At 49.0% G+C, this 24,993-nt stretch overlaps 1 protein-coding gene across 2 annotated transcripts in view; it reads right to left on the reverse strand.

Annotated features, from left to right (window-relative positions):
• WDR5 (WD repeat domain 5) overlaps positions 1-24,993 on the reverse strand; it is a 57,987-nt gene that overhangs the window by 9,904 nt on the left and 23,090 nt on the right. For both annotated transcript variants that reach the window (XM_063935907.1, XM_063935908.1), the window contains exons 2-7: positions 17,390-17,535; positions 10,792-10,900; positions 9,526-9,599; positions 9,172-9,261; positions 2,146-2,235; positions 858-941 (exon numbers count right to left, since the gene is read on the reverse strand). In XM_063935907.1, the coding sequence (XP_063791977.1) occupies positions 858-941; positions 2,146-2,235; positions 9,172-9,261; positions 9,526-9,599; positions 10,792-10,900; positions 17,390-17,470 (528 nt within the window). In that variant the 5' untranslated portion in view covers positions 17,471-17,535. The remainder of the gene's footprint in view (positions 1-857; positions 942-2,145; positions 2,236-9,171; positions 9,262-9,525; positions 9,600-10,791; positions 10,901-17,389; positions 17,536-24,993) is intronic.

Here is a 24,993-nt window from a genome sequence, read left to right on the forward strand (position 1 = left end):
CTGGAGTGACACAGGCGGGTGCTGGCTGGAGTGACACAGGCGGGTGCTGGCTGGAGTGACACAGGCGGGTGCTGGCTGGAGTGACACAGGCGGGTGCTGGCTGGAGTGACACAGGCGGGTGCTGGCTGGAGTGACACAGGCGGGTGCTGGCTGGAGTGACACAGACGGGTGCTGGCTGGAGTGACACAGATGGGTGCTGGCTGGAGTGACACATGGGGGAGCTGGCTGGAGTGACACAGGCGGGTGCTGGCTGGAGTGACACAGGTGGGTGCTGGCTGGAGTGACACAGGCGGGTACTGGCTGGAGTGACACAGGCGGGTGCTGGCTGGAGTGACACAGGCGGGTGCTGGCTGGAGTGACACATGGGGGAACTGAAGTGTATTATGTGAATCTGGCTTTTCAATATATTTTCTGCGGATCTGGCTTTTTAAATTATTTGATGTAGAAGTGGCTTTTTAATTGTATTTTATGTTGGATCTGGCTTTTTCAATGTATTTTATACCAGGGGCGTGGCCTAGCGGGCACAAGGTCACACCCCATTTTTGCAAGTGCGCCTTCGGCTCAAAGTCGGCTCTTTGATGTACCCAACAAGATTTCTTGGCTCTTTGTCTCTGACTGGTTGGCCACCCCTGCTCTAGAGACCCAGCTGATGTCACACTATACAATATGATGCAGGAACGCCATGTGAGTGAGCTGATCAGGACACATAGCCAACTACTGCACTACGGCATAGGGAGGGCTCAGACGCTACAAATAAATGCATTCCAGTTCCACGGTCACACACACTCAACCCTTAGCAATTGGTGTCTTTTGAAAGAATAAAATAAACCAAAAAAAAAATAAAAATGAAATCTTACAGCGGAGACAGGGTCGGAGTGGGCGGGCAACGTCTTCAAACACTTTCCAGTCTTCACATCCCATATTCTGACGCTTTCATCAAACTGGAGAAAGAAAAAGGTGACGTGAGCAGACAGCTGAGGACGCTGTGATCTCCGATGTCTAGTAATATATCAGCATCCAGCGACTCCTCAGACTCACGTCCTAGGGGAGCAATCTAGGGGCTAATTATCATACAGAGATCAGCACGGAGAGGTTACTCTCTGGGGGGTATACCAGTACTGCTCCACATGACGTTATAACAACACCCACAGGCACGTCTGTAATGCATCACCCAGAATAACTGGGGTAGAGTGTACTGGATACATAGGTCTGACGCTAACAGCGATCAACGGCTACGTCTGTAATAGTCAAAAGTGAATTTACAAAAAAAAAAAAAAAAAGGCCCGTCTCCTATCCAGAGACAACAAACAGAAACTGTACCGGGATGATGTAAAAGCCTTAGTGAAACACCGAATCCTTAAAGGTAACTTGTTAATATTGGGCCTGATTGACAAATGGACACAGCTGCTGTGTGAAGATATACTAATGCCGCAGGAGGAGACTTGTGCAAAAAGACGCCCACTGCCGGCTTGTGTGATCTGCTGCAGCACATGATCACTCTCGGATTACTAAGGGTGGTTGGGGTCGTCACGCTGCCCTGGCCAGGGAAGCTGCCATAGTCCACCGTATGCCCAGAAAACGAAGCCAAAACGCCCTTTTCTGAAATGTTGGCTACGGCCGCTCGCTCCCGCCACCATACGGCCACGGCATGCCTATAAGGCACCGGCTTTTGGGCACTGAGTCAGAAGACGCAGGACCCGTTCTGCATATGCGCATCAGGTTTGCGTACATCTCTGCATTACAGCCATTGGTCAGTAATGATATTAATGGTTAGGCTTATGTTACAGTAAGTGCCACAATACACTGTATATACACTTATACACCCTTATTATACCGGTTATAGGGTGTGTAGCATTTACACTCCCCCAGAAATACCCATGTACAATGCTGGATACAATGTAACAGCTGCAGTACAAATCATTTTGGAATAAAGAATAATGGGGCAGATGTATTAACCTGGAGAAGGCATAAGGAAGTGATAAACTAGTGATAAATGCAAGGTGATAAATGCACCAGCTAATCAGCTCCAATATGTAAATTAACAGGAGCTGATTGGCTGGTGCGTTTATCACTGGTTTATCACTTCCTTATGCCTTCTCCAGGTTAATACATCTGCCCCAATGTAATAAATAAAATGAGACTTACTGATCCAGACACAATGAGGTTGGACTGTGGGTTGAAGTTGCAGCAGAAGACATAGTTACTGTGACCCTTCAGCGTCTTCAAACATTTCCCCTGAGAGAAGGAGAGAGCCAGAGTCAGCGAGAGCAATCCCTACTGTTCATCCCTACTGTCACAGCTGGTTATATTGTTAGTATTACAGATTCCACTACGCTGCAGTGCCTCAGAATATCCTTCAACTGCGCACAGTAAACATAGAAACATAGAATGTGACGGCAGATCAGAACCACTTGGCCCATCTAGTCTGCCCCTTTTTTATCCTTTAGGTAATCTACTAATTAGGTAATAAACATTCACAGCGACCGCCAGTTCACCAATAACCAACGCTTCTGCTGGTGAGGTCGCAGGTTCCTGGTGTGATAGGATCTATAATAACGATCGCTTTACCTAACAAAGCAGCAGCCTCAAGCAGTACCGGGACTATATGCATTTTATAGATAATCTGATTTTATCTACCCCCCTACAAAAACCTAAACCCTGGAAAAATAAGAATTTACTCACCGGTAATTCTATTTCTCGTAGTCCGTAGTGGATGCTGGGAACTCCGAAAGGACCATGGGGAATAGCGGGCTCCGAAGGAGGCTGGGCACTCTAGAAAGATTTAGGACTACCTGGTGTGCACTGGCTCCTCCCACTATGACCCTCCTCCAAGCCTCAGTTAGGACACTGTGCCCGGACGAGCGTACACAATAAGGAAGGATTTTGAATCCCGGGTAAGACTCATACCAGCCACACCAATCACACCGTACAACTCGTGATATGAATCCCAGTTAACAGTATGAAACAACTGAGCCTCTCAACAGATGGCTCAACAATAACCCGATTTAGTTAACAATAACTATGTACAAGTATTGCAGATAAACCGCACTTGGGATGGGCGCCCAGCATCCACTACGGACTACGAGAAATAGAATTACCGGTGAGTAAATTCTTATTTTCTCTAACGTCCTAGTGGATGCTGGGAACTCCGAAAGGACCATGGGGATTATACCAAAGCTCCCAAACAGGCGGGAGAGTGCGGATGACTCTGCAGCACCGAATGAGAGAACTCCAGGTCCTCCTCAGCCAGGGTATCAAATTTGTAGAATTTTGCAAACGTGTTTGCCTCTGACCAAGTAGCTGCTCGGCAAAGTTGTAAAGCCGAGACCCCTCGGGCAGCCGCCCAAGATGAGCCCACCTTCCTAGTGGAATGGGCATTTACAGATTTTGGCTGTGGCAGGCCTGCCACAGAATGAGCAAGCTGAATTGTACTACAAATCCAGCGAGCAATAGTCTGCTTAGAAGCAGGAGCACCCAGCTTGTTGGGTGCATACAGGATAAACAGCGAGTCAGATTTTCTGACTCCAGCCGTCCTGGAAACATATTTTCAGGGCCCTGACAACGTCTAGCAACTTGGAGTCCTCCAAGTCCCTAGTAGCCGCAGGCACCACAATAGGCTGGTTCAGGTGAAACGCTGACACCACCTTTGGGAGAAATTGGGGACGAGTCCTCAATTCTGCCCTATCCATATGGAAAATCAGATAAGGGCTTTTACATGATAAAGCCGCCAATTCTGACACACGCCTGGCTGAAGCCAAAGCCAATAACATGACCACTTTCCACGTGAGATATTTCAGATCCACGGTTTTTAGTGGCTCAAACCAATGTGATTTTAAGAAACTCAACATCACGTTGAGATCCCAAGGTGCCACAGGAGGCACAAATGGGGGCTGAATATGCAGCACTCCTTTCACAAATGTCTGAACTTCAGGTACTGAAGCTAGTTCTTTTTGAAAGAAAATCGACAGAGCCGAGATCTGTACTTTAATGGAGCCTAGTTTTAGGCCCATAGTCACTCCTGCTTGCAGGAAATGCAGAAATCGACCTAGTTGAAATTCCTCTGTTGGGGCCTTTTCGGCCTCACACCATGCAACATACTTCCGCCATATGCGGTGATAATGATTTGCTGTAACCTCTTTTCTAGCTTTAATAAGCGTAGGAATGACTTCCTCCAGAATGCCCTTTTCCTTCAGGATCCGGCGTTCAACCGCCATGCCGTCAAACGCAGCCGCGGTAAGTCTTGGAACAGACAGAGCCCCTGCTGTAGCAGGTCTTGTCTGAGCGGCAGAGACCACGGGTCCTCTGAGATCATCTCTTGAAGTTCCGGGTACCACGCTCTTCTTGGCCAATCCGGAACCACGAGAATTGTGTTTACACCTCGCTTTCTTATTATTCTCAATACCTTTGGTATGAGAGGTAGAGGAGGGAACACATAAACGGACTGGTACACCCACGGTGTCACTAGAGCGTCCACAGCTATCGCCTGAGGGTCTCTTGACCTGGCGCAATACCTCTCTAGTTTTTTGTTTAGGCGGGACGCCATCATGTCCACCTGTGGACGACCCCACTGATTTACAATCATTTGGAAGACTTCTGGATGAAGTCCCCACTCTCCCGGGTGGAGGTCGTCCACTCCCGGGATGAACACTGCTGACAGTGCTAGTACATGATTTTCCGCCCATCGGAGAATCCTTGTGGCTTCTGCCATTGCCATCCTGCTTCTTGTGCCGCCCTGTCGATTCACATGGGCGACTGCCGTGATGTTGTCTGACTGGATCAGCACCGGCTGGTGTAGGAGCAGGGATTTTGCTTGACTTAGGGCATTGTAAATGGCCCTTAGTTCCAGAATATTTATGTGAAGGGAAGTCTCCTGACTTGACCATAGTCCTTGGAAGTTTCTTCCCTTTGTGACTGCCCCCCAGCCTCGTAGGCTGGCATCCGTGGTCACCAGGACCCAGTCCTGTATGCCGAATCTGCGGCCCTCCAAAAGATGAGCACTCTGCAGCCACCACAGAAGAGACACCCTGGTTCTTGGGGACAGGGTTATCAAGCGATGCATCTGAAGATGCGATCCGGACCACTTGTCCAACAGGTCCCACTGAAAAATCCTGGCATGGAACCTGCCGAATGGAATTGCTTCGTAAGAAGCTACCATCTTTCCCAGGACCCGCGTGCAGTGATGCACCGATACCTGTTTTGGTTTTAGGAGGTCTCTGACTAGAGAAGACAACTCCCTGGCTTTCTCCTCCGGGAGAAACACTTTTTTCTGGACTGTGTCCAGAATCATTCCCAGGAACATTAGACGTGTCGTCGGGACCAGCTGTGACTTTGGGATATTCAGAATCCAGCCGTGCTGGCGCAGCACTTCCTGAGATAGTGCTACTCCCACTAACAACTGTTCCTTGGATCGTGCCTTTATTAGGAGATCGTCCAAGTATGGGATAATTAAAACTCCCTTTTTTCGAAGGAGTATCATCATTTCCGCCATAACCTTGGTAAATACCCTCGGTGCCGTGGAGAGTCCAAACGGCAGCGTCTGGAATTGGTAATGGCAATCCTGTACCACAAATCTGAGGTACTCCTGGTGAGGATGGTAAATGGGGACATGCAGGTAAGCATCCTTGATGTCCAGGGATACCATGTAATCCCCCTCCTCCAGGCTTGCAATAACCGCCCTGAGCGATTCCATCTTGAACTTGAATTTTTTTATGTATGTGTTCAAGGATTTCAAATTTAAAATGGGTCTCACCGAACCGTCCGGTTTCGGCACCACAAATAGTGTGGAATAGTAACCCCGGCCTTGTTGAAGTAGGAGTACCTTGATTATCACCTGCTGGGAATACAGCTTGTGAATCGCTGCTAGCACCGCCTCCCTGTCTGAGGGAACAATCGGCAAGGCAGATTTTAGGAACCGGTGGGGTGGAGCCGCCTCGAATTCTAGCTTGTACCCCTGAGATACTATTTGAAGGATCCAGGGATCCACCTGTGAGCGAGCCCACTGATCGCTGAAATTCATGAGGCGGGCCCCCACCGTACCTGGCTCCGCCTGTGGAGCCCCACCGTCATGCGGCGGACTTGGAAGAGGAAGCGGGGGAGGACTTTTGCTCCTGGGAACCTGCTGTTTGTTGCAGCCTTTTTCCCCTACCTCTGCCTCTAGAGAGAAAAGACCCTCCTTTTCCCCGCTTGTTTTTCTGGGTCCGATAGGACTGAACCTGATAAAATGGCGCCTTCTTAGGCTGTGAGGGGACATGGGGTAAAAATGCTGACTTCCCAGACGTTGCTGTGGAAACTAGGTCGGAGAGACCATCCCCAAATAATTCCTCCCCCTTATAAGGCAAAACTTCCATGTGCCTTTTGGAATCTGCATCTCCAGTCCACTGGCGAGTCCATAAGCATTTCCTAGCAGAGATGGACAATGCACTTATTTTAGATGCCAGCCGGCAGACTTCCCTCTGTGCATCTCTCATATATAAGACTGAGTCTTTGATATGGTCAATTGTTAGCAGAATCGTGTCTCTGTCTAGTGTGTCAATATTTTCTGACAGTTTATCCGACCACGCAGCGGCAGCACTGCACATCCATGCTGACGCAATAGCTGGTCTAAGTATAATGCCCGAGTGTGTATATACAGACTTCAGGATCGCCTCCTGCTTTCTATCAGCAGGTTCCTTAAGGGCGGCCGTATCCTGGGACGGTAGTGCCACCTTTTTAGACAAACGTGTGAGCGCTTTATCCACCCTAGGAGGTGTTTCCCAACGTAACCTATCCTCTGGCGGGAAAGGGAACACCATTAGTACCTTCTTAGGAATTACCAATTTCTTATCAGGGGAAGCCCACGCTTCTTCACACACTTCATTTAATTCATCTGACGGGGGGAAAACTACAGGTAGTTTTTTCTCCCCAAACATAATACCCTTTTTTGTGGTACCTGGATGTAAATCAGAGATATTTAACACCTCTTTCATTGCCTCAATCATGCAGTGAATGGCCTTAATGGGCATTAAATTTGACTCCTCGTCGTCGACACTGGTGTCAGTATCCGTGTCGACATCTACTCGTGCCATCTGAGATAGCGGGCGTTTCAGAGCCCCTGATGACTTTTGAGACACCTGGACAGGCACGAGCTGAGAACTCAGCTGTCCCGCAGTCGGCATGTCGTCAAATTTCTTATGTAATGAGTCTATACGTGCACTCATTTCTTTCCATAAGCACATCCACTCAGGTGTCTGCCCCCCAGGGGGTGACATCCCTTCTAAAGGCATCTGCTCCGCCTCCACCTCATTATCCTCATCAAACATGTCGACACAGCCGTACCGACACACTCCACACACACAGGGAATGCTCAATATAGAGGACAGGACCCACAAAAGCCCTTTGAGGGGACAGAGTGAGAGTATGCCAGCACACACCAGAGCGCTATATAAGGCAGGGACTAACTGAGTTATGTCCCTTATAGCTGCTTTTTAATATAAACTATATACTGCGCCAATTAAATGCCCCCCTCTCTCTTTTTTACCCTTTTCTGTAGAGTAGTCTGCAGGGGAGAGCCAGGGAGCTTCCTTCCAGCGGAACTGTGAGGGAAAAATGGCGCCCAGTGTGCTGAGGGAGATAGCTCCGCCCCTTTTCCGCGGCCTATTCTCCCGCTTTTTTATGGAATCTGGCAGGGGTATTTACCTCATATATAGCCCCTGGGGCTATATATTGAGGTATTTTTGCCAGCCAAGGTGTTTTTATTGCTGCCTCAGGGCGCCCCCCCCCCCCAGCGCCCTGCACCCTCAGTGACCGGGGTGTGAAGTGTGAGAGGAGCAATGGCGCACAGCTGCAGTGCTGTGCGCTACCTTGGTGAAGACTGATGTCTTCATGCCGCCGATTTTCCGGACCATCTTCTTGCTTCTGGCTCTGTAAGGGGGACGGCGGCGCGGCTCCGGGACCGAACATCAAGGCTGGGCCTGCGGTCGATCCCTCTGGTGCTAATGGTGTCCAGTAGCCTAAGAAGCCCAATCCGGCTGCAAGCAGGCGAGTTCGCTTCTTCTCCCCTTAGTCCCTCGCTGCAGTGAGCCTGTTGCCAGCAGGTCTCACTGAAAATAAAAAACCTAAAATTATACTTTCTTTCTAAGGGCTCAGGAGAGCCCCTAGTGTGCATCCAACCTCGGCCGGGCACAAAATCTAACTGAGGCTTGGAGGAGGGTCATAGTGGGAGGAGCCAGTGCACACCAGGTAGTCCTAAATCTTTCTAGAGTGCCCAGCCTCCTTCGGAGCCCGCTATTCCCCATGGTCCTTTCGGAGTTCCCAGCATCCACTAGGACGTTAGAGAAAAGAAAAACAGCAAACCGTACAGCGCTGCATGGTTTTAGGTAACAAGAGGAAAAGGCCAGAGACCGGTTTAGGTGTAACCAGACAAAGCAGGGGCTCCCCAACATTCCCAGACAGCGGTGCCAGCAGGACGGTCTTGTCCAATATTCTGCATAGCGCAGTAGCCAGATTATACACAAAATCATCCTCTCCAATCTTTACGTGCTGCCAGCTATACGGGACAGAGAGACTTCTAGTCAGCCGTACAGTCTCTACATGTACGGAACGCTGCCAATGACGCAATAGCGTTATACATGGGTGTACATAGGGGGTCATTCCGAGTTGATCACTAGCTGCCGTTGTTCGCAGCGATCAGGCTAAAAATCGGCATTTCTGCGCATGCGTGATGTACGGGTACAAAGCCCGTTGTGGTTGTGCACAGGTTCTAGCAAAGTTTTCAGTCGCACTGGCGGCCGCAAGAAGATTGACAGGAAGGGGGCGTTTCTGGGTGTCAACTGACCGTTTTCAGGGAGTGTTTGCAAAAACGCAGGCGTGTATGAAAAAACACAGGCATGGCTGGGCGTTCGCTGGGCGGGTGTATGACGTTAAACCTGGACACGAATAGGCTGAAGTGATCGCAAGCGCTGAGTAGGGTCAGAGCTACTCAGAAACTGCACAAACTGTTTTTGCAGATCTCGGCTGCACAGGCGTTCGCACTTCTGCTAAGCTAAAATACACTCCCCAGTGGGCGGCGGCATAGCGTTTGCAGGGCTGCTAAAACTAGCCAGCGAGCGATCAACTCGGAATGACCCCCATAATCCCAAGACATACATGAAACTTTAGGGGGAGAGGGGGGAAAAGTAAAACACAGTTACACACCGAACTGACATCCCAGATCTTTAGTGTTTTGTCATCGGAAGCAGAGACCAGGAGGTTGGAATCTGAGGACCAGGCGACATCGGATATACCCTATAATAATCACAAAGACACGTCATGCTGTATATTATAACTACACGGCTTACCCAGGCACTGCCATCCCCAATCTTTTATAGAGCAGCTAATAAGGGAAGTCTCTGGAGGCAGCGGACCCTATAATTGATTGTCTGCCGGGGAATAAGCGGCATCGCACAGGAACATGTTTACATGAAAGTCTCCCTGATAGACACTGCAGGAACATCACGTCCTCCGCATAGGGGGCAACAACTGCAGGGGCATGAGAGGAGGTGCTCTTACCAGCTTGTGTCCAGAGATGGTCTTCTCAAACTTGCCATCGTACGCACCCCATATTTTAATTAATTTGTCAGCCGCTTTAAAAAAGAAAACAAATTAAGAAATGTACGTACTGTGCTTTGAATGATTCATTTCATTATAATAAATATGATTAAATGTATAAAAAAAGAAGAAGCATCAGATCTTAAATTCATTCATTACGGATACGGTCATCTATAATAAACGTTGTAGGACTAGTTTCAGATGTATCATTACTTAGTGGCTTGCACAATTGCTTCTACCTTCACGTAACTTTGCAATAACTGATCACAATTACTTTTTACAGTAGTTCTATCATTCCGCAGCATTAAACACACCCAGCTCTGCCTTAGATACATTGGGTCAGATGTTTCAAGCCTGGAGAAGGTATAAAGTGATAAAACAGTGATAAGTGCCAGGTGATAACGCACCAGCCAATCAGCTCCAATATGTAAATTGAGTTAGGAGCGGATTGGCTGGTGCATTATCACCTTCCACTTATCACTGCTATATCACTTCTTCAGGCTTAATACATCTGCCCCATTGTATCTAGAGAGTAACCTTTTGTTTGCCTGGTGATACACAGACATGGCTACAAAGCACAGCAACATGAAGAAACGGATTTTACGCTGCAGGATAGCAGACACCAGCCAGTCAAGTCATCTAGAAGTGGGGAAACTCCCTTAGTAATGCGGATTACAGCATCCAGGCATTGGATTTCAGGTTCTAAACTGTGCACTGAAACCCAAAGTCTCTCCTCCATCACAATATACAGTATTTATGCTGCCAGCAGACGTTATCCTGTCCTCTGAATAAGGTCAGACCACTGGGAGGACAGGAACCTTTCCTAACCCCAATGGTTGTCAATGGCTTTGGGCACCACATTCGGAACTTGGAGAACAGAGCTGGTGTCAATACCAGAAGCAACAACACATCTAAAATATTATGCACATATGCAATACTTGGCCTGTTACTTGGCCCCACAGGGACAACAAAAAATCTTCCTGGCTCCTAGGCTTGCTTAGTGGCTCCCGAATCCTCTGTTATTCTGTCAGTCTATGACTCGTACAAACACCAATACAAATACTATACAAGAAGCTGCAACACTGGGACAGTTAGTGGTGTCTGCTTAGCCAACACTGAGAGTAGCTGGAGACAGAGAACAGCCCGTGATTTGTCATGTACCTGCCCCACGGTGGGGCCACGGCTCTGTAACATACGTGTGACCGGTAACAGAACGCAGACACTTACATGAACTGGCTAGCCACTCCCCGTTCGGGCTGAACTTTACCGAGGACACCGCCTTCGTGTGGCCTGCAAGCGTGAACTTTAGAGCGTAATTAGGTTTTGCTGGAGACGGCTGAAAGGAAAGGGAATCAGGTGTTAGTGTAGCAAGAGCAGGTCAAAGGGCAACTCGGTTCTAGTCTCACGTTGAGGCAGCTAGTATTTAGTGGCTAGAATTACAAACGACACACACTAAACAGACCTGTATCAGCCGTTGTGGAAAGGCAGATTAGGTGGGAATGTTACAGCCTGTATACAAGCCTAACTGCAACATTATTATTACTTTGTAATTTTTACTCGTTATTGCAAATCTGCTAAACTGGTCCACCTGCCCCGCGGTACTTCCTAACAGACTGTCTTAAGGTGGGTACGCACCAGAATGACGGGCAATCGAGGCGACGAAGAGCACCAGAAAATAAGAATTTACTTACCGATAATTCTATTTCTCATAGTCCGTAGTGGATGCTGGGGACTCCATAAGGACCATGGGGAATAGCGGCTCCGCAGGAGACTGGGCACAAAGTAAAAAGCTTTAGGACTACCTGGTGTGCACTGGCTCCTCCCCCTATGACCCTCCTCCAAGCCTCAGTTAGGATACTGTGCCCGGACGAGCGTACACAATAAGTAAGGATTTTGAATCCCGGGTAAGACTCAAACCAGCCACACCAATCACACCGTACAACTTGTGATCTGAACCCAGTTAATAGCATGATAACAAAGGAGCCTCTGAAAAGATGGCTCACAACAATAACCCGATTTTTGTAACAATAACTATGTAAAAGTATTGCAGACAATCCGCACTTGGGATGGGCGCCCAGCATCCACTACGGACTATGAGAAATAGAATTATCGGTAAGTAAATTCTTATTTTCTCTAACGTCCTAAGTGGATGCTGGGGACTCCGTAAGGACCATGGGGATTATACCAAAGCTCCCAAACGGGCGGGAGAGTGCGGATGACTCTGCAGCACCGAATGAGAGAACTCCAGGTCCTCCTCAGCCAGGGTATCAAATTTGTAGAATTTAGCAAACGTGTTTGCCCCTGACCAAGTAGCTGCTCGGCAAAGTTGTAAAGCCGAGACCCCTCGGGCAGCCGCCCAAGATGAGCCCCCTTTCCGTGTGGAATGGGCTTTTACAGATTTTGGCTGTGGCAGGCCTGCCACAGAATGTGCAAGCTGAATTGTACTACAAATCCAACGAGCAATCGTCTGCTTAGAAGCAGGAGCACCCAGCTTGTTGGGTGCATACAGGATAAACAGCGAGTCAGATTTTCTGACTCCAGCCGTCCTGGAAACATATATTTTTAGGGCCCTGACTACGTCTAGCAACTTGGAATCCTCCAAGTCCCTAGTAGCCGCAGGCACCACAATAGGCTGGTTTAAGTGAAATGCTTAAACCACCTTAGGAAGAAATTGAGGCCGAGTCCTCAATTCTGCCCTATCCGTATGAAAAATTAGGTAAGGGCTTTTATAGGATAAAGCCGCCAATTCTGATACACGCCTGGCTGAAGCCAGGGCTAACAGCATTACCACTTTCCATGTGAGATATTTTAAGTCCACAGTGGTGAGTGGTTCAAACCAATGTGATTTTAGGAATCCCAAAACTACATTGAGATCCCAAGGTGCCACTGGAGGCACAAAAGGAGGCTGTATATGCAGTACCCCCTTAACAAACGTCTGAACTTCAGGAACTGAAGCTAGTTCTTTTTGGAAGAATATTGACAGGGCCGAAATTTGAACCTTAATGGACCCTAATTTTAGGCCCATAGACAGTCCTGTTTGCAGGAAATGCAGGAAAAGACCCAGTTGAAATTCCTCTGTAGGGGCCTTCCTGGCCTCACACCACGCAACATATTTACGCCAAATACGGTGATAATGTTGCACAGTTACATCCTTCCTGGCTTTGATCAGGGTAGGGATGACTTCATCCGGAATGCCTTTTTCCTTCAGGATCCGGCGTTCAACCGCCATGCCGTCAAACGCAGCCGCGGTAAGTCTTGAAACAGACATGGTCCCTGCTGGAGCAGGTCCTTTCTTAGAGGTAGAGGCCACGGGTCTTCCGTGAGCATCTCTTGAAGTTCTGGGTACCAAGTCCTTCTTGGCCAATCCGGAGCCACGAGTATAGTCTTTACTCCTCTCCTTCTTATGATTCTCAATACCTTGGGTATGAGAGGCAGAGGAGGGAACACATACACTGATCGGTACACCCACGGTGTTACCAGAGCGTCCACAGCTATTGCCTGAGGGTCCCTTGACCTGGCGCAATATCTGTCCAGTTTTTTGTTGAGGCGGGACGCCATCATGTCCACCTTTGGTTTTTCCCAACGGTTCACAATCATGTGGAAGACTTCTGGGTGAAGTCCCCACTCCCCCGGGTGGAGATCGTGTCTGCTGAGGAAGTCTGCTTCCCAGTTGTCCACTCCCGGAATGAACACTGCTGACAGGGCTATCACATGATTTTCCGCCCAGCGAAGAATCCTTGCAACTTCCGTCATTGCCCTCCTGCTTCTTGTGCCGCTCTGTCTGTTTACGTGGGCGACTGCCGTGATGTTGTCCGACTGGATCAACACCGACTGACCCTGAAGCAGAGGTCTTGCCTGACTTAGGGCATTGTAAATGGCCCTTAGTTCCAGGATATTTATGTGAAGTGACGTTTCCATGCTTGACCACAAGCCCTGGAAATTTCTTCCCTGTGTGACTGCTCCCCAGCCTCTCAGGCTGGCATCCGTGGTCACCAGGACCCAATCCTGAATGCCGAATCTGCGGCCCTCTAGGAGATGAGCACTCTGTAACCACCACAGGAGAGACACCCTTGTCCTTGGAGACAGGGTTATCCGCTGATGCATTTGAAGATGCGATCCGGACCATTTGTCCAGCAGATCCCACTGAAAAGTTCTTGCGTGGAATCTGCCGAATGGAATCGCTTCGTAAGAAGCCACCATCTTTCCCAGGACCTTTGTGCATTGATGCACTGACACCTGGCCTGGTCTTAGGAGGTTCCTGACTAGGTCGGATAACTCCCTGGCTTTCTCCTCCGGGAGAAACACCTTTTTCTCCAGAATCATCCCTAGGAACAGCAGACGTGTCGTCGGAATCAGCTGCGATTTTGGAATATTTAGAATCCAACCGTGCTGTCGTAGTACTATTTGAGATAGTGCTACTCCGACCTCTAACTGTTCTCTGGACCTTGCCCTTATCAGGAGATCGTCCAAGTAAGGGATAATTAAGACGCCTTTTCTTCGAAGAAGAATCATCATTTCGGCCATTACCTTGGTAAAGACCCGGGGTGCCGTGAACAATCCAAACGGCAGCGTCTGAAACTGATAATGACAGTTCTGTACCACAAACCTGAGGTACCCTTGGTGAGAAGGGCAAATTGGGACATGGAGGTAAGCATCCTTGATGTCCAGAGACACCATATAGTCCCCTTCTTCCAGGTTCGCTATCACTGCTCTGAGTGACTCCATCTTGAACTTGAACCTTCTTATGTAAGTGTTCAAGGATTTCAGATTTAAAATGGGTCTCACCGAGCCGTCCGGCTTCGGTACCACAAACAGCGTGGAATAATACCCCTTTCCCTGTTGTAGGAGGGGTACCTTGATTATCACCTGCTGGGAATACAGCTTGTGAATGGCTTCAAATATCGCCTCCCTGTCGGGGGGAGACGTTGGTAAAGCAGACTTCAGGAACCGGCGAGGGGGAGACGTCTCGAATTCCAATTTGTACCCCTGAGATACTACCTGCAGGATCCAGGGGTCCACTTGCGAGTGAGCCCACTGCGCGCTGAAAATCTTGAGACGGGCCCCCACCGTGCCTGTGTCCGCTTGTAAGGCCCCAGTGTCATGCTGAGGACTTGGCAGAAGCGGGGGAGGGCTTCTGTTCGTGGGAAGAGGCTGTCTGCTGCAGTCTTTTTCCCCTTCCTCTGCCCCGGGGCAGATATGAGTGGCCTTTTGCCCGCTTGCCCTTATGGGGACGAAAGGACTGAGCCTGAAAAGACGGTATCTTTTTCTGCTGCGAGGTGACTTGGGGTAGAAAGGTGGATTTCCCGGCCGTTGCCGTGGTCACCAAGTCCGATAGACCGACCCCAAATAACTCCTCCCCTTTATACGGCAATACTTCCATATGCCGTTTGGAATCCGCATCCCCTGACCACTGTCGCGTCCATAATCCTCTTCTGGCAGAAATGGACATCGCACTTACTCTTGATGCCAGAGTGCAAATATCCCTCTGTGCATCTCGCATATATAGAAACGCATCTTTTAAACGCTCTATAGTCAATAATATATTGTCCCTGTCCAGGGTATCAATATTTTCAGTCAGGGAATCCGACCAAGCCACCCCAGCACTGCACATCCAGGCTGAGGCGATTGCTGGTCGCAGTATAATACCAGTATGTGTGTATATACTTTTTAGGACATTTTCCAGCTTTCTATCAGCTGGTTCCTTAAGGGCGGCCGTATCAGGAGACGGTAACGCCACTTGTTTTGATAAGCGTGTGAGCGCCTTATCCACCCTAGGGGGTGTTTCCCAGCGCGCCCTAACCTCTGGCGGGAAAGGGTATAATGCCAATAATTTTTTAGAAATTAGCAGTTTTTTATCGGGGGAAACCCACGCTTCATCACACACCTCATTTAATTCATCTGATTCAGGAAAAACTACGGGTAGTTTTTTCACACCCCACATAATACCCTTTTTTGTGGTACTTGTAGTATCAGAAATGTTCAAAACCTCCTTCATTGCAGTGATCATGTAACGTGTAGCCCTACTGGAAAATACGTTTGTTTCTTCACCGTCGACACTGGAGTCAGTGTCCGTGTCTGTATCGACCTGATGTAACGGGCGCTTTAGAGCCCCTGACTGTGTTTGAGACGCCTGTATTAACTGATTATCCGGCTGTCTCATGTCGTCAGACTTTTGTAAAGTGCTGACACTATCACGTAATTCTTTCCATAAGATCATCCAGTCAGGTGTCGACTCCCTAGAGGGTGACATCACTAACACAGGCAATTGCTCCGCCTCCACACCATTTTCCTCCTCATACATGTCGACACAACGTACCGACACACCGCACACACACAGGGAATGCTCTGATAGAGGACAGGACCCCACTAGCCCTTTGGGGAGACAGAGGGAGAGTTTGCCAGCACACACCAGAGCGCTATATATATACAGGGATAACCTTATATAAGTGTTTTTCCCTAATATAGCTGCTGTATATCTTTATATGCCAATTTTATGCCCCCCCTCTCTTGTTTTACCCTGTTTCTGTAGTGCAGGACTGCAGGGGAGAGTCAGGGAGCCTTCCTCCAACGGAGCTGTGAGGAAAAAATGGCGCCAGTGTGCTGAGGAGATAGGCTCCGCCCCCTTTTCGGCGGCCTTTCTCCCGCTTTTTTATTGTAATTTAGGCAGGGGTTAAATACATCCATATAGCCCAGGAGCTATGTGTGATGTATTTTTAGCCAAAAAAAGGTATTTCTATTGCGTCTCAGGGCGCCCCCCCCCAGCGCCCTGCACCCTCAGTGACCGGAGTGTGAAGTGTGCTGAGAGCAATGGCGCACAGCTGCGGTGCTGTGCGCTACCTTAATGAAGACAGGACGTCTTCTGCCGCCGATTTTCCGGACTCTTCAGTCTTCTGGCTCTGTAAGGGGGACGGCGGCGCGGCTCCGGGACCCATCCATGGCTGGGCCTGTGATCGTCCCTCTGGAGCTAATGTCCAGTAGCCTAAGAAGCCCAATCCACTCTGCACGCAGGTGAGTTCGCTTCTTCTCCCCTTAGTCCCTCGATGCAGTGAGCCTGTTGCCAGCAGGTCTCACTGAAAGTAAAAAACCTACTTTAAACTTTTTCTCTAAGCAGCTCAGGAGAGCCACCTAGATTGCACCCTTCTCGTTCGGGCACAAAATCTTAACTGAGGCTTGGAGGAGGGTCATAGGGGGAGGAGCCAGTGCACACCAGGTAGTCCTAAAGCTTTTGCCCAGTCTCCTGCGGATCCGCTATTCCCCATGGTCCTTACGGAGTCCCCAGCATCCACTTAGGACGTTAGAGAAATAGGGGTGAGACAGCCATGTTCCTGAGTAACGGGGATATTCCCTAGACTTACACAATGCTACATAATGTATCGGTGCAGGACATGCTGGGATGAACTACCCAGGAATTACACCTTTCAGTAATGGGTAGCTAACTGCCACCACAATTTCTATTAAAGAGACACAGATGGAGCCACGTTTATCTTGTCTTCTCTGCTGCACCTAGGCACACCATGGTTTATTAGCATAAGCCCTTCATGTATTGTTCTCAGCTGCAATACACTGGCCTTGTTAATCCTATTAAAGGCCAGGCTGAAGATAGCTCCATCTGTATGTAGTAGACTCCAAGAGGCACAGAAAACATCAGGAAACTAACTCATTTTTTTAAAGCGTTTAAAAGAATTAATTTCCCCCCTCCAGTTTGTTGCCTGTAGTACAAGTGGCCTGGGGTGCAGAAGAGCCCTAGTGAAGATCTTATGGCGTTCATAGTAACACACTATAGTAAATGATGCATTATACATGGTTACATTAGGAGACTACAGACCTTGCTGGGATTTGAGGAGGAGGATGGGGTGGATTGTGTTTTAGACGCCTCTGTCTCTGGTTTCTTCTCCTCTGTAGCCATGGCCAATAAACCGGACAGAAGTCACGTGACGTACGGTGATGTCAGCTCCCGCTGTGCAGGCTGCTCTGGAGAACCAGAAGAGCATAAGAATGAATGATCAGCAAGTCATTGTATATCAGATAGATATCAGGTTTAACATGAAGATTATATTTTATATTTTTCAACCCTAGCACTTCCACCCGCGTTTGCTGCGCTTCTTCAGTCTGCTCCGGTTTCCAAATGTACACCAAGCGGATAAGATAATTGGCTGCTGAATAAAATGTACCATAATGTGCGTTCAGGGAATTTACATTGATCGTTCTAATGGGGGCAGGGACTAATGTGTATAACTGTTCTCTGTACAACCCTACTTAATATGGTGGTGCTATACAAATAATAATAAGAATTTACTTACCGATAATTCTATTTCTCGTAGTCCGTAGTGGATGCTGGGGACTCCGTCAGGACCATGGGGAATAGCGGCTCCGCAGGAGACAGGGCACAAAAGTAAAAGCTTTAGGATCAGGTGGTGTGCTCTGGCTCCTCCCCCTATGACCCTCCTCCAAGCCTCAGTTAGGATACTGTGCCCGGACGAGCGTACACAATAAGGAAGGATTTTGAATCCCGGGTAAGACTCATACCAGCCACACCAATCACACTGTACAACCTGTGATCTGAACCCAGTTAACAGCATGATAACAGCGGAGCCTCTGAAAAGATGGCTCACAACAATAATAACCCGATTTTTGTAACAATAACTATGTACAAGTATTGCAGACAATCCGCACTTGGGATGGGCGCCCAGCATCCACTACGGACTACGAGAAATAGAATTATCGGTAAGTAAATTCTTATTTTCTCTGACGTCCTAAGTGGATGCTGGGGACTCCGTCAGGACCATGGGGATTATACCAAAGTTCCCAAACGGGCGGGAGAGTGCGGATGACTCTGCAGCACCGAATGAGAGAACTCCAGGTCCTCCTCAGCCAGGGTGTGCCCCTGACCAAGTAGCAGCTCGGCAAAGTTGTAAAGCCGAGACCCCTCGGGCAGCCGCCCAAGATGAGCCCACCTTCCTTGTGGAATGGGCATTTACATATTTTGGCTGTGGCAGGCCTGCCACAGAATGTGCAAGCTGAATTGTATTACACATCCAACTAGCAATCGTCTGCTTAGAAGCAAGAGCACCCAGTTTTTTGGGTGCCTACAGGATAACAGCAAGTCAGTTTTCCTGACTCCAGCCGTCCTGGAAACCTATATTTTCAGGGCCCTGACAACATCTAGCAACTTGGAGTCCTCCAAGTCCCTAGTAGCCGCAGGTACCACAATAAGCTGGTGCAGGTGAAACGCTGACACCACCTTAGGGAGAAACTGGGGACGAGTCCGCAGCTCTGCCCTGTCCGAATGGACAATCAGATATGGGCTTTGTGAGACAAAGCCGCCAATTCTGACACTCGCCTGGCCGAGGCCAGGGCCAACAGCATGGTCACTTTCCATGTGAGATATTTCAAATCCACAGATTTGAGCGGTTTAAACCAATGTGATTTGAGGAATCCCAGAACTACGTTGAGATCCCACAGTGCCACTGGAGGCACAAAAGGGGGTTGTATATGCAGTACTCCCTTGACAAACTTCTGGACTTCAGGAACTGAAGCCAATTTTTTCTGGAAGAAAATTGACAGGGCCGAAATTTGAACCTTAATGGACCCCAATTTGAGGCCCATAGACACTCCTGTTTGCAGGAAATGCAGGAATCGACCGAGTTGAAATTTCTTCGTGGGGCCTTCCTGGTCTCACACCACGCAACATATTTTCGCCACATGTGGTGATAATGTTGTGCGGTCACCTCCTTCCTGGCTTTGACCAGGGTAGGAATGTTGGAACAGACATGGTACTTGCTGAAGCAAGTCCCTTCTTAGCGGCAGAGGCCATGAGTCCTCTGTGAGCATTTCTTGAAGTTCCGGGTACCAAGTCCTTCTTGGCCAATCCGGAGCCACGAGTATAGTTCTTACTCCTCTACGTCTTAAAATTCTCAGTACCTTGGGTATGAGAAGCAGAGGAGGGAACACATACACCGACTGGTACACCCACGGTGTTACCAGAACGTCCACAGCTATTGCCTGAGGGTCTCTTGACCTGGCGCAATACCTGTCCAGTTTTTTGTTCAGGCGGGACGCCATCATGTCCACCTTTGGTCTTTCCCAACGGTTCACAATCATGTGGAAGACTTCCCGATGAAGTCCCCACTCTCCCGGGTGGAGGTCGTGCCTGCTGAGGAAGTCTGCTTCCCAGTTGTCCACTCCCGGAATGAACACTGCTGACAGTGTTATCACATGATTTTCCGCCCAGCGAAGAATCCTTGCAGTTTCTGCCATTGCCCTCCTGCTTCTTGTGCCGCCCTGTCTGTTTACGTGGGCGACTGCCGTGATGTTGTCCCACTGGATCAATACCGGCTGACCTTGAAGCAGAGGTCTTGCTAAGCTTAGAGCATTGTAAATTGCCCTTAGCTCCAGTATATTTATGTGGAGAGAAGTCTCCAGACTATATCACACTCCCTGGAAATTTTTTCCCTGTGTGACTGCTCCCCAGCCTCTCAGGCTGGCATCCGTGGTCACCAGGACCCAGTCCTGAATGCCGAATCTGCGGCCCTTTAATAGATGAGCACTCTGCAGCCACCGCAGAAGAAACACCCTTGTCCTTGGAGACAGGGTTATCCGCTGATGCATCTGAAGATGCGATCCGGACCATTTTTCCAGCAGATCCCACTGAAAAGTTCTTGCGTGAAATCTGCCGAATGGAATCGCTTCGTAAGAAGCCACCATTTTTCCCAGGACCCTTGTGCAATGATGCACTGACACTTTTCCTGGTTTTAGGAGGTTCCTGACTAGCTCGGATAACTCCCTGGCTTTCTTCTCCGGGAGAAACACCCTTTTCTGGACTGTGTCCAGAATCATCCCTAGGAACAGCAGACGTGTCGTCGGAAACAGCTGCGATTTTGGAATATTTAGAATCCACCCGTGCTGTCGAAGAACTACTTGAGATAGTGCTACTCCGACCTCCAACTGTTCTCTGGACCTTGCCCTTATCAGATCGTCCATTTTCTTTGAAGAAGAATCATCATTTCGGCCATTACCTTGGTAAAGACCCGGGGTGCCGTGGACAATCCAAACGACAGCTTCTGAAACTGATAGTGACAGTTCTGTACCACGAACCTGAGGTACCCTTGGTGAGAAGGGCAAATTTGGACATGGAGGTAAGCATCCCTGATGTCCAGGGACACCATATAGTCCCCTTCTTCCTGGTTCGCTATCACTGCTTTGAGTGACTCCATCTTGATTTGAACCTTTGTATGTAAGTGTTCAAATATTTCAGATTTAGAATAGGTCTCACCGAGCCGTCTGGCTTTAGTACCACAATATAGTGTGGAATAATACCCCTTTCCTTGTTGTAGGAGGGGTACTCTGATTATCACCTGCTAGGAATACAGCTTGTGAATTGTTTCCAATACTGCCTCCCTGTCGGAGGGAGACGTTGGTAAAGCAGACTTCAGGAACCTGCGAGGGGAGACGTCTCGAATTTCCAATCTGTACCCCTGGGATACTACTTGTAGGCTCCAGGGGTCCACTTGCGAGTGAGCCCACTGCGTGCTGAAACTCTTGAGACGACCCCCCACCGCACCTGAGTCCGCTTGTACGGCCCCAGCGTCATGCTGAGGACTTGGTAGAAGCGGTGGAGGGCTTCTGTTCCTGGGAATGGGCTGCCTGCTGCAGTCTTCTTCCCTTTCCTCTATCCCTGGGCAGATATGACTGGCCTTTTGCCCGCTTGCCCTTATGGGGACGAAAGGACTGAGGCTGAAAAGACGGTGTCTTTTTCTGCTGAGATGTGACTTGGGGTAAAAAAGGTGGATTTTCCAGCTGTTGCCGTGGCCACCAGGTCCGATGGACCGACCCCAAATAACTCCTCCCCTTTATACGGCAATACTTCCATGTGCCGTTTGGAATCTGCATCACCTGACCACTGTCGTGTCCATAAACATCTTCTGGCAGATATGGACATCGCACTTACTCTTGATGCCAGAGTGCAAATATCCCTCTGTGCATCTCGCATATATAGAAATGCATCCTTTAAATGCTCTATAGTCAATAAAATACTGTCCCTGTCAAGGGTATCAATATTTTCAGTCAGGGAATCCGACCAAGCCACCCCAGCGCTGCACATCCAGGCTGAGGCGATCGCTGGTCGCAGTATAACACCAGTATGTGTGTATATACTTTTTAGGATATTTTCCAGCCTCCTATCAGCTGGCTCCTTGAGGGCGGCCCTATCTGGAGACGGTAACGCCACTTGTGATAAGCGTGTGAGCGCCTTATCCACCCTAAGGGGTGTTTCCCAACGCGCCCTAACTTATACCGCCAATAATTTTCTATCGGGGGAAACCCACGCATCATCACACACTTCATTTAATTTATCTGATTCAGGAAAAACTACAGGTAGTTTTTTCACACCCCACATAATACCCTTTTTTGTGGTACTTGTAGTATCAGAAATATGTAACACCTCCTTCATTGCCCTTAACATGTAACGTGTGGCCCTAAAGGAAAATACGTTTGTTTCTTCACCGTCGACACTGGAGTCAGTGTCCGTGTCTGTGTCGACCGACTGAGGTAAATGGGCGTTTTAAAGCCCCTGACGGTGTTTGAGACGCCTGGACAGGTACTAATTTGTTTGCCGGCCGTCTCATGTCGTCAACCGACCTTGCAGCGTGTTGACATTATCACGTAATTCCCTAAATAAGCCATCCATTCCGGTGTCGACTCCCTAGAGAGTGACATCACCATTACAGGCAATTTCTCCGCCTCCTCACCAACATCGTCCTCATACATGTCGACACACACGTACCGACACACAGCACACACACAGGGAATGCTCTGATAGAGGACAGGACCCCACTAGCCCTTTGGGGAGACAGAGGGAGAATTTGCCAGCACACACCAAAACGCTATAATTATACAGGGACAACCTTTATATAAGTGTTTTCCCTTATAGCATCTTAATATATAATCATATCGCCAAATAAGTGCCCCCCCTCTCTGTTTTAACCCTGTTTCTGTAGTGCAGTGCAGGGGAGAGCCTGGGAGCCTTCCCACCAGCAGTTCTGTGAGGGAAAATGGCGCTGTGTGCTGAGGAGAATAGGCCCCGCCCCCTTTTCGGCGGGCTTCTTCTCCCGTTTTTCTGACAACCTGGCAGGGGTTAAATACATCCATATAGCCCCAGAGGCTATATGTGATGTATTTTTAGCCAGTATAGGTACTTTCATTGCTGCCCAGGGCGCCCCCCCCAGCGCCCTGCACCCTCAGTGACCGTTGGTGTGAAGTGTGCTGAGAGCAGTGGCGCACAGCTGCAGTGCTGTGCGCTACCTCATGAAGACTGAGAAGTCTTCAGCCGCCGATTTCTGGACCTCTTCTCTCTTCAGCATCTGCAAGGGGGTCGGCGGCGCGGCTCCGGTGACCCATCCAGGCTGTACCTGTGATCGTCCCTCTGGAGCTAGTGTCCAGTAGCCTAAGAAGCCAATCCATCCTGCACGCAGGTGAGTTCACTTCTTCTCCCCTAAGTCCCTCGTTGCAGTGAGCCTGTTGCCAGCAGGACTCACTGAAAATAAAAATAAGAATTTACTTACCGATAATTCTATTTCTCATAGTCCGTAGTGGATGCTGGGGACTCCGTCAGGACCATGGGGAATAGCGGCTCCGCAGGAGACAGGGCACAAAAAGTAAGCTTTTAGGATCACATGGTGTGTACTGGCTCCTCCCCCTATGACCCTCCTCCAAGCCTCAGTTAGGTACTGTGCCCGGACGAGCGTACACAATAAGGAAGGATCTTGAATCCCGGGTAAGACTCATACCAGCCCCACCAATCACACCGTACAACTTGTGATTTGAACCCAGTTAACAGTATGATAACAACGAAGAAGACTCTGAAAAGATGGCTCACAACAATAATAACCCGATTTTTGTAACAATAACTATGTACAAGTATTGCAGACAATCCGCACTTGGGATGGGCGCCCAGCATCCACTACGGACTATGAGAAATAGAATTATCGGTAAGTAAATTCTTATTTTCTCTAACGTCCTAGTGGATGCTGGGGACTCCGTCAGGACCATGGGGATTATACCAAAGCTCCCAAACGGGCGGGAGAGTGCGGATGACTCTGCAGCACCGAATGAGAGAACTCCAGGTCCTCCTTAGCCAGAGTATCAAATTTGTAAAATTTTACAAACGTGTTCTCCCCTGACCACGTAGCTGCTCGGCAAAGTTGTAATGCCGAGACCCCTCGGGCAGCCGCCCAAGATGAGCCCACCTTCCTTGTGGAGTGGGCATTTACAGATTTAGGCTGTGGCAGGCCTGCCACAGAATGTGCAAGTTGGATTGTGCTACAGATCCAACGAGCAATCGTCTGCTTAGACGCAGGAGCACCCATCTTGTTGGGTGCATACAGGATAAACAGCGAGTCAGATTTTCTGACTCCAGCCGTCCTTGAAATATATATTTTCAATGCTCTGACAACGTCCAGCAACTTGGAGTCCTCCAAGTCGCTAGTAGCCGCAGGCACCACAATAGGCTGGTTCAAGTGAAAAGCCGAAACCACCTTAGGCAGAAACTGAGGACGCGTCCGCAGTTCTGCCCTGTCCGAATGGAAAATCAGATATGGGCTTTTGTACGATAAAGCCGCCAACTCTGATACTCTCCTGGCTGAAGCCAGGGCCAGTAGCATGGTTACTTTCCATGTAAGATACTTCAAATCTACCGATTTGAGCGGCTCAAACCAATGGGATTTGAGAAAATCCAAAACTACGTTGAGATCCCACGGTGCCACTGGAGGCACAATCGGGGGCTGTATATGTAGTACATCTTTGACAAAGGTTTGTACTTCAGGCACTGAAGCCAATTCTTTCTGGAAGAAAATCGATAAGGCCGAAATTTGAACCTTAATAGACCCCAATTTGAGGCCCATAGACAATCCTGCCTGCAGGAAATGTAGGAATCGACCCAATTGAAATTCCTCCGTTGGGGCCTTCTTGGCCTCACACCACGCAACATATTTTCTCCAAATGCGGTGATAATGTTGTGCGGTCACTTCCTTCCTGGCTTTAATCAAGGTAGGAATAACTTCCTCTGGAATGCCCTTTTCTTTTAGAATCCGGCGTTCAACCGCCATGCCGTCAAACGCAGTCGCGGTAAGTCTTGGAACATACAAGGTCCCTGCTGAAGCAAATCCCTTCTTAACGGTAGAGGCCACGGGTCTTCCGTGAGCATCTCTTGAAGTTCCGGGTACCAAGTCCTTCTCGGCCAATCCGGAGCCACGAGTATTGTTCTTACTCCCCGTAGCCGTATAATTCTCAGTACCTTTGGTATGAGAGGCAGAGGAGGAAACACATACACGGACTGGTACACCCACGGTGTTACCAGAGCGTCCACAGCTATTGCCTGAGGGTCTCTTGACCTGGCGCAATATCTGTCCAGTTTCTTGTTGAGGCGGGACGCCA

This window comes from Pseudophryne corroboree, chromosome 8 (assembly GCF_028390025.1).
Source record: "Pseudophryne corroboree isolate aPseCor3 chromosome 8, aPseCor3.hap2, whole genome shotgun sequence".
NCBI classification, from domain to species: domain Eukaryota; kingdom Metazoa; phylum Chordata; class Amphibia; order Anura; family Myobatrachidae; genus Pseudophryne; species Pseudophryne corroboree.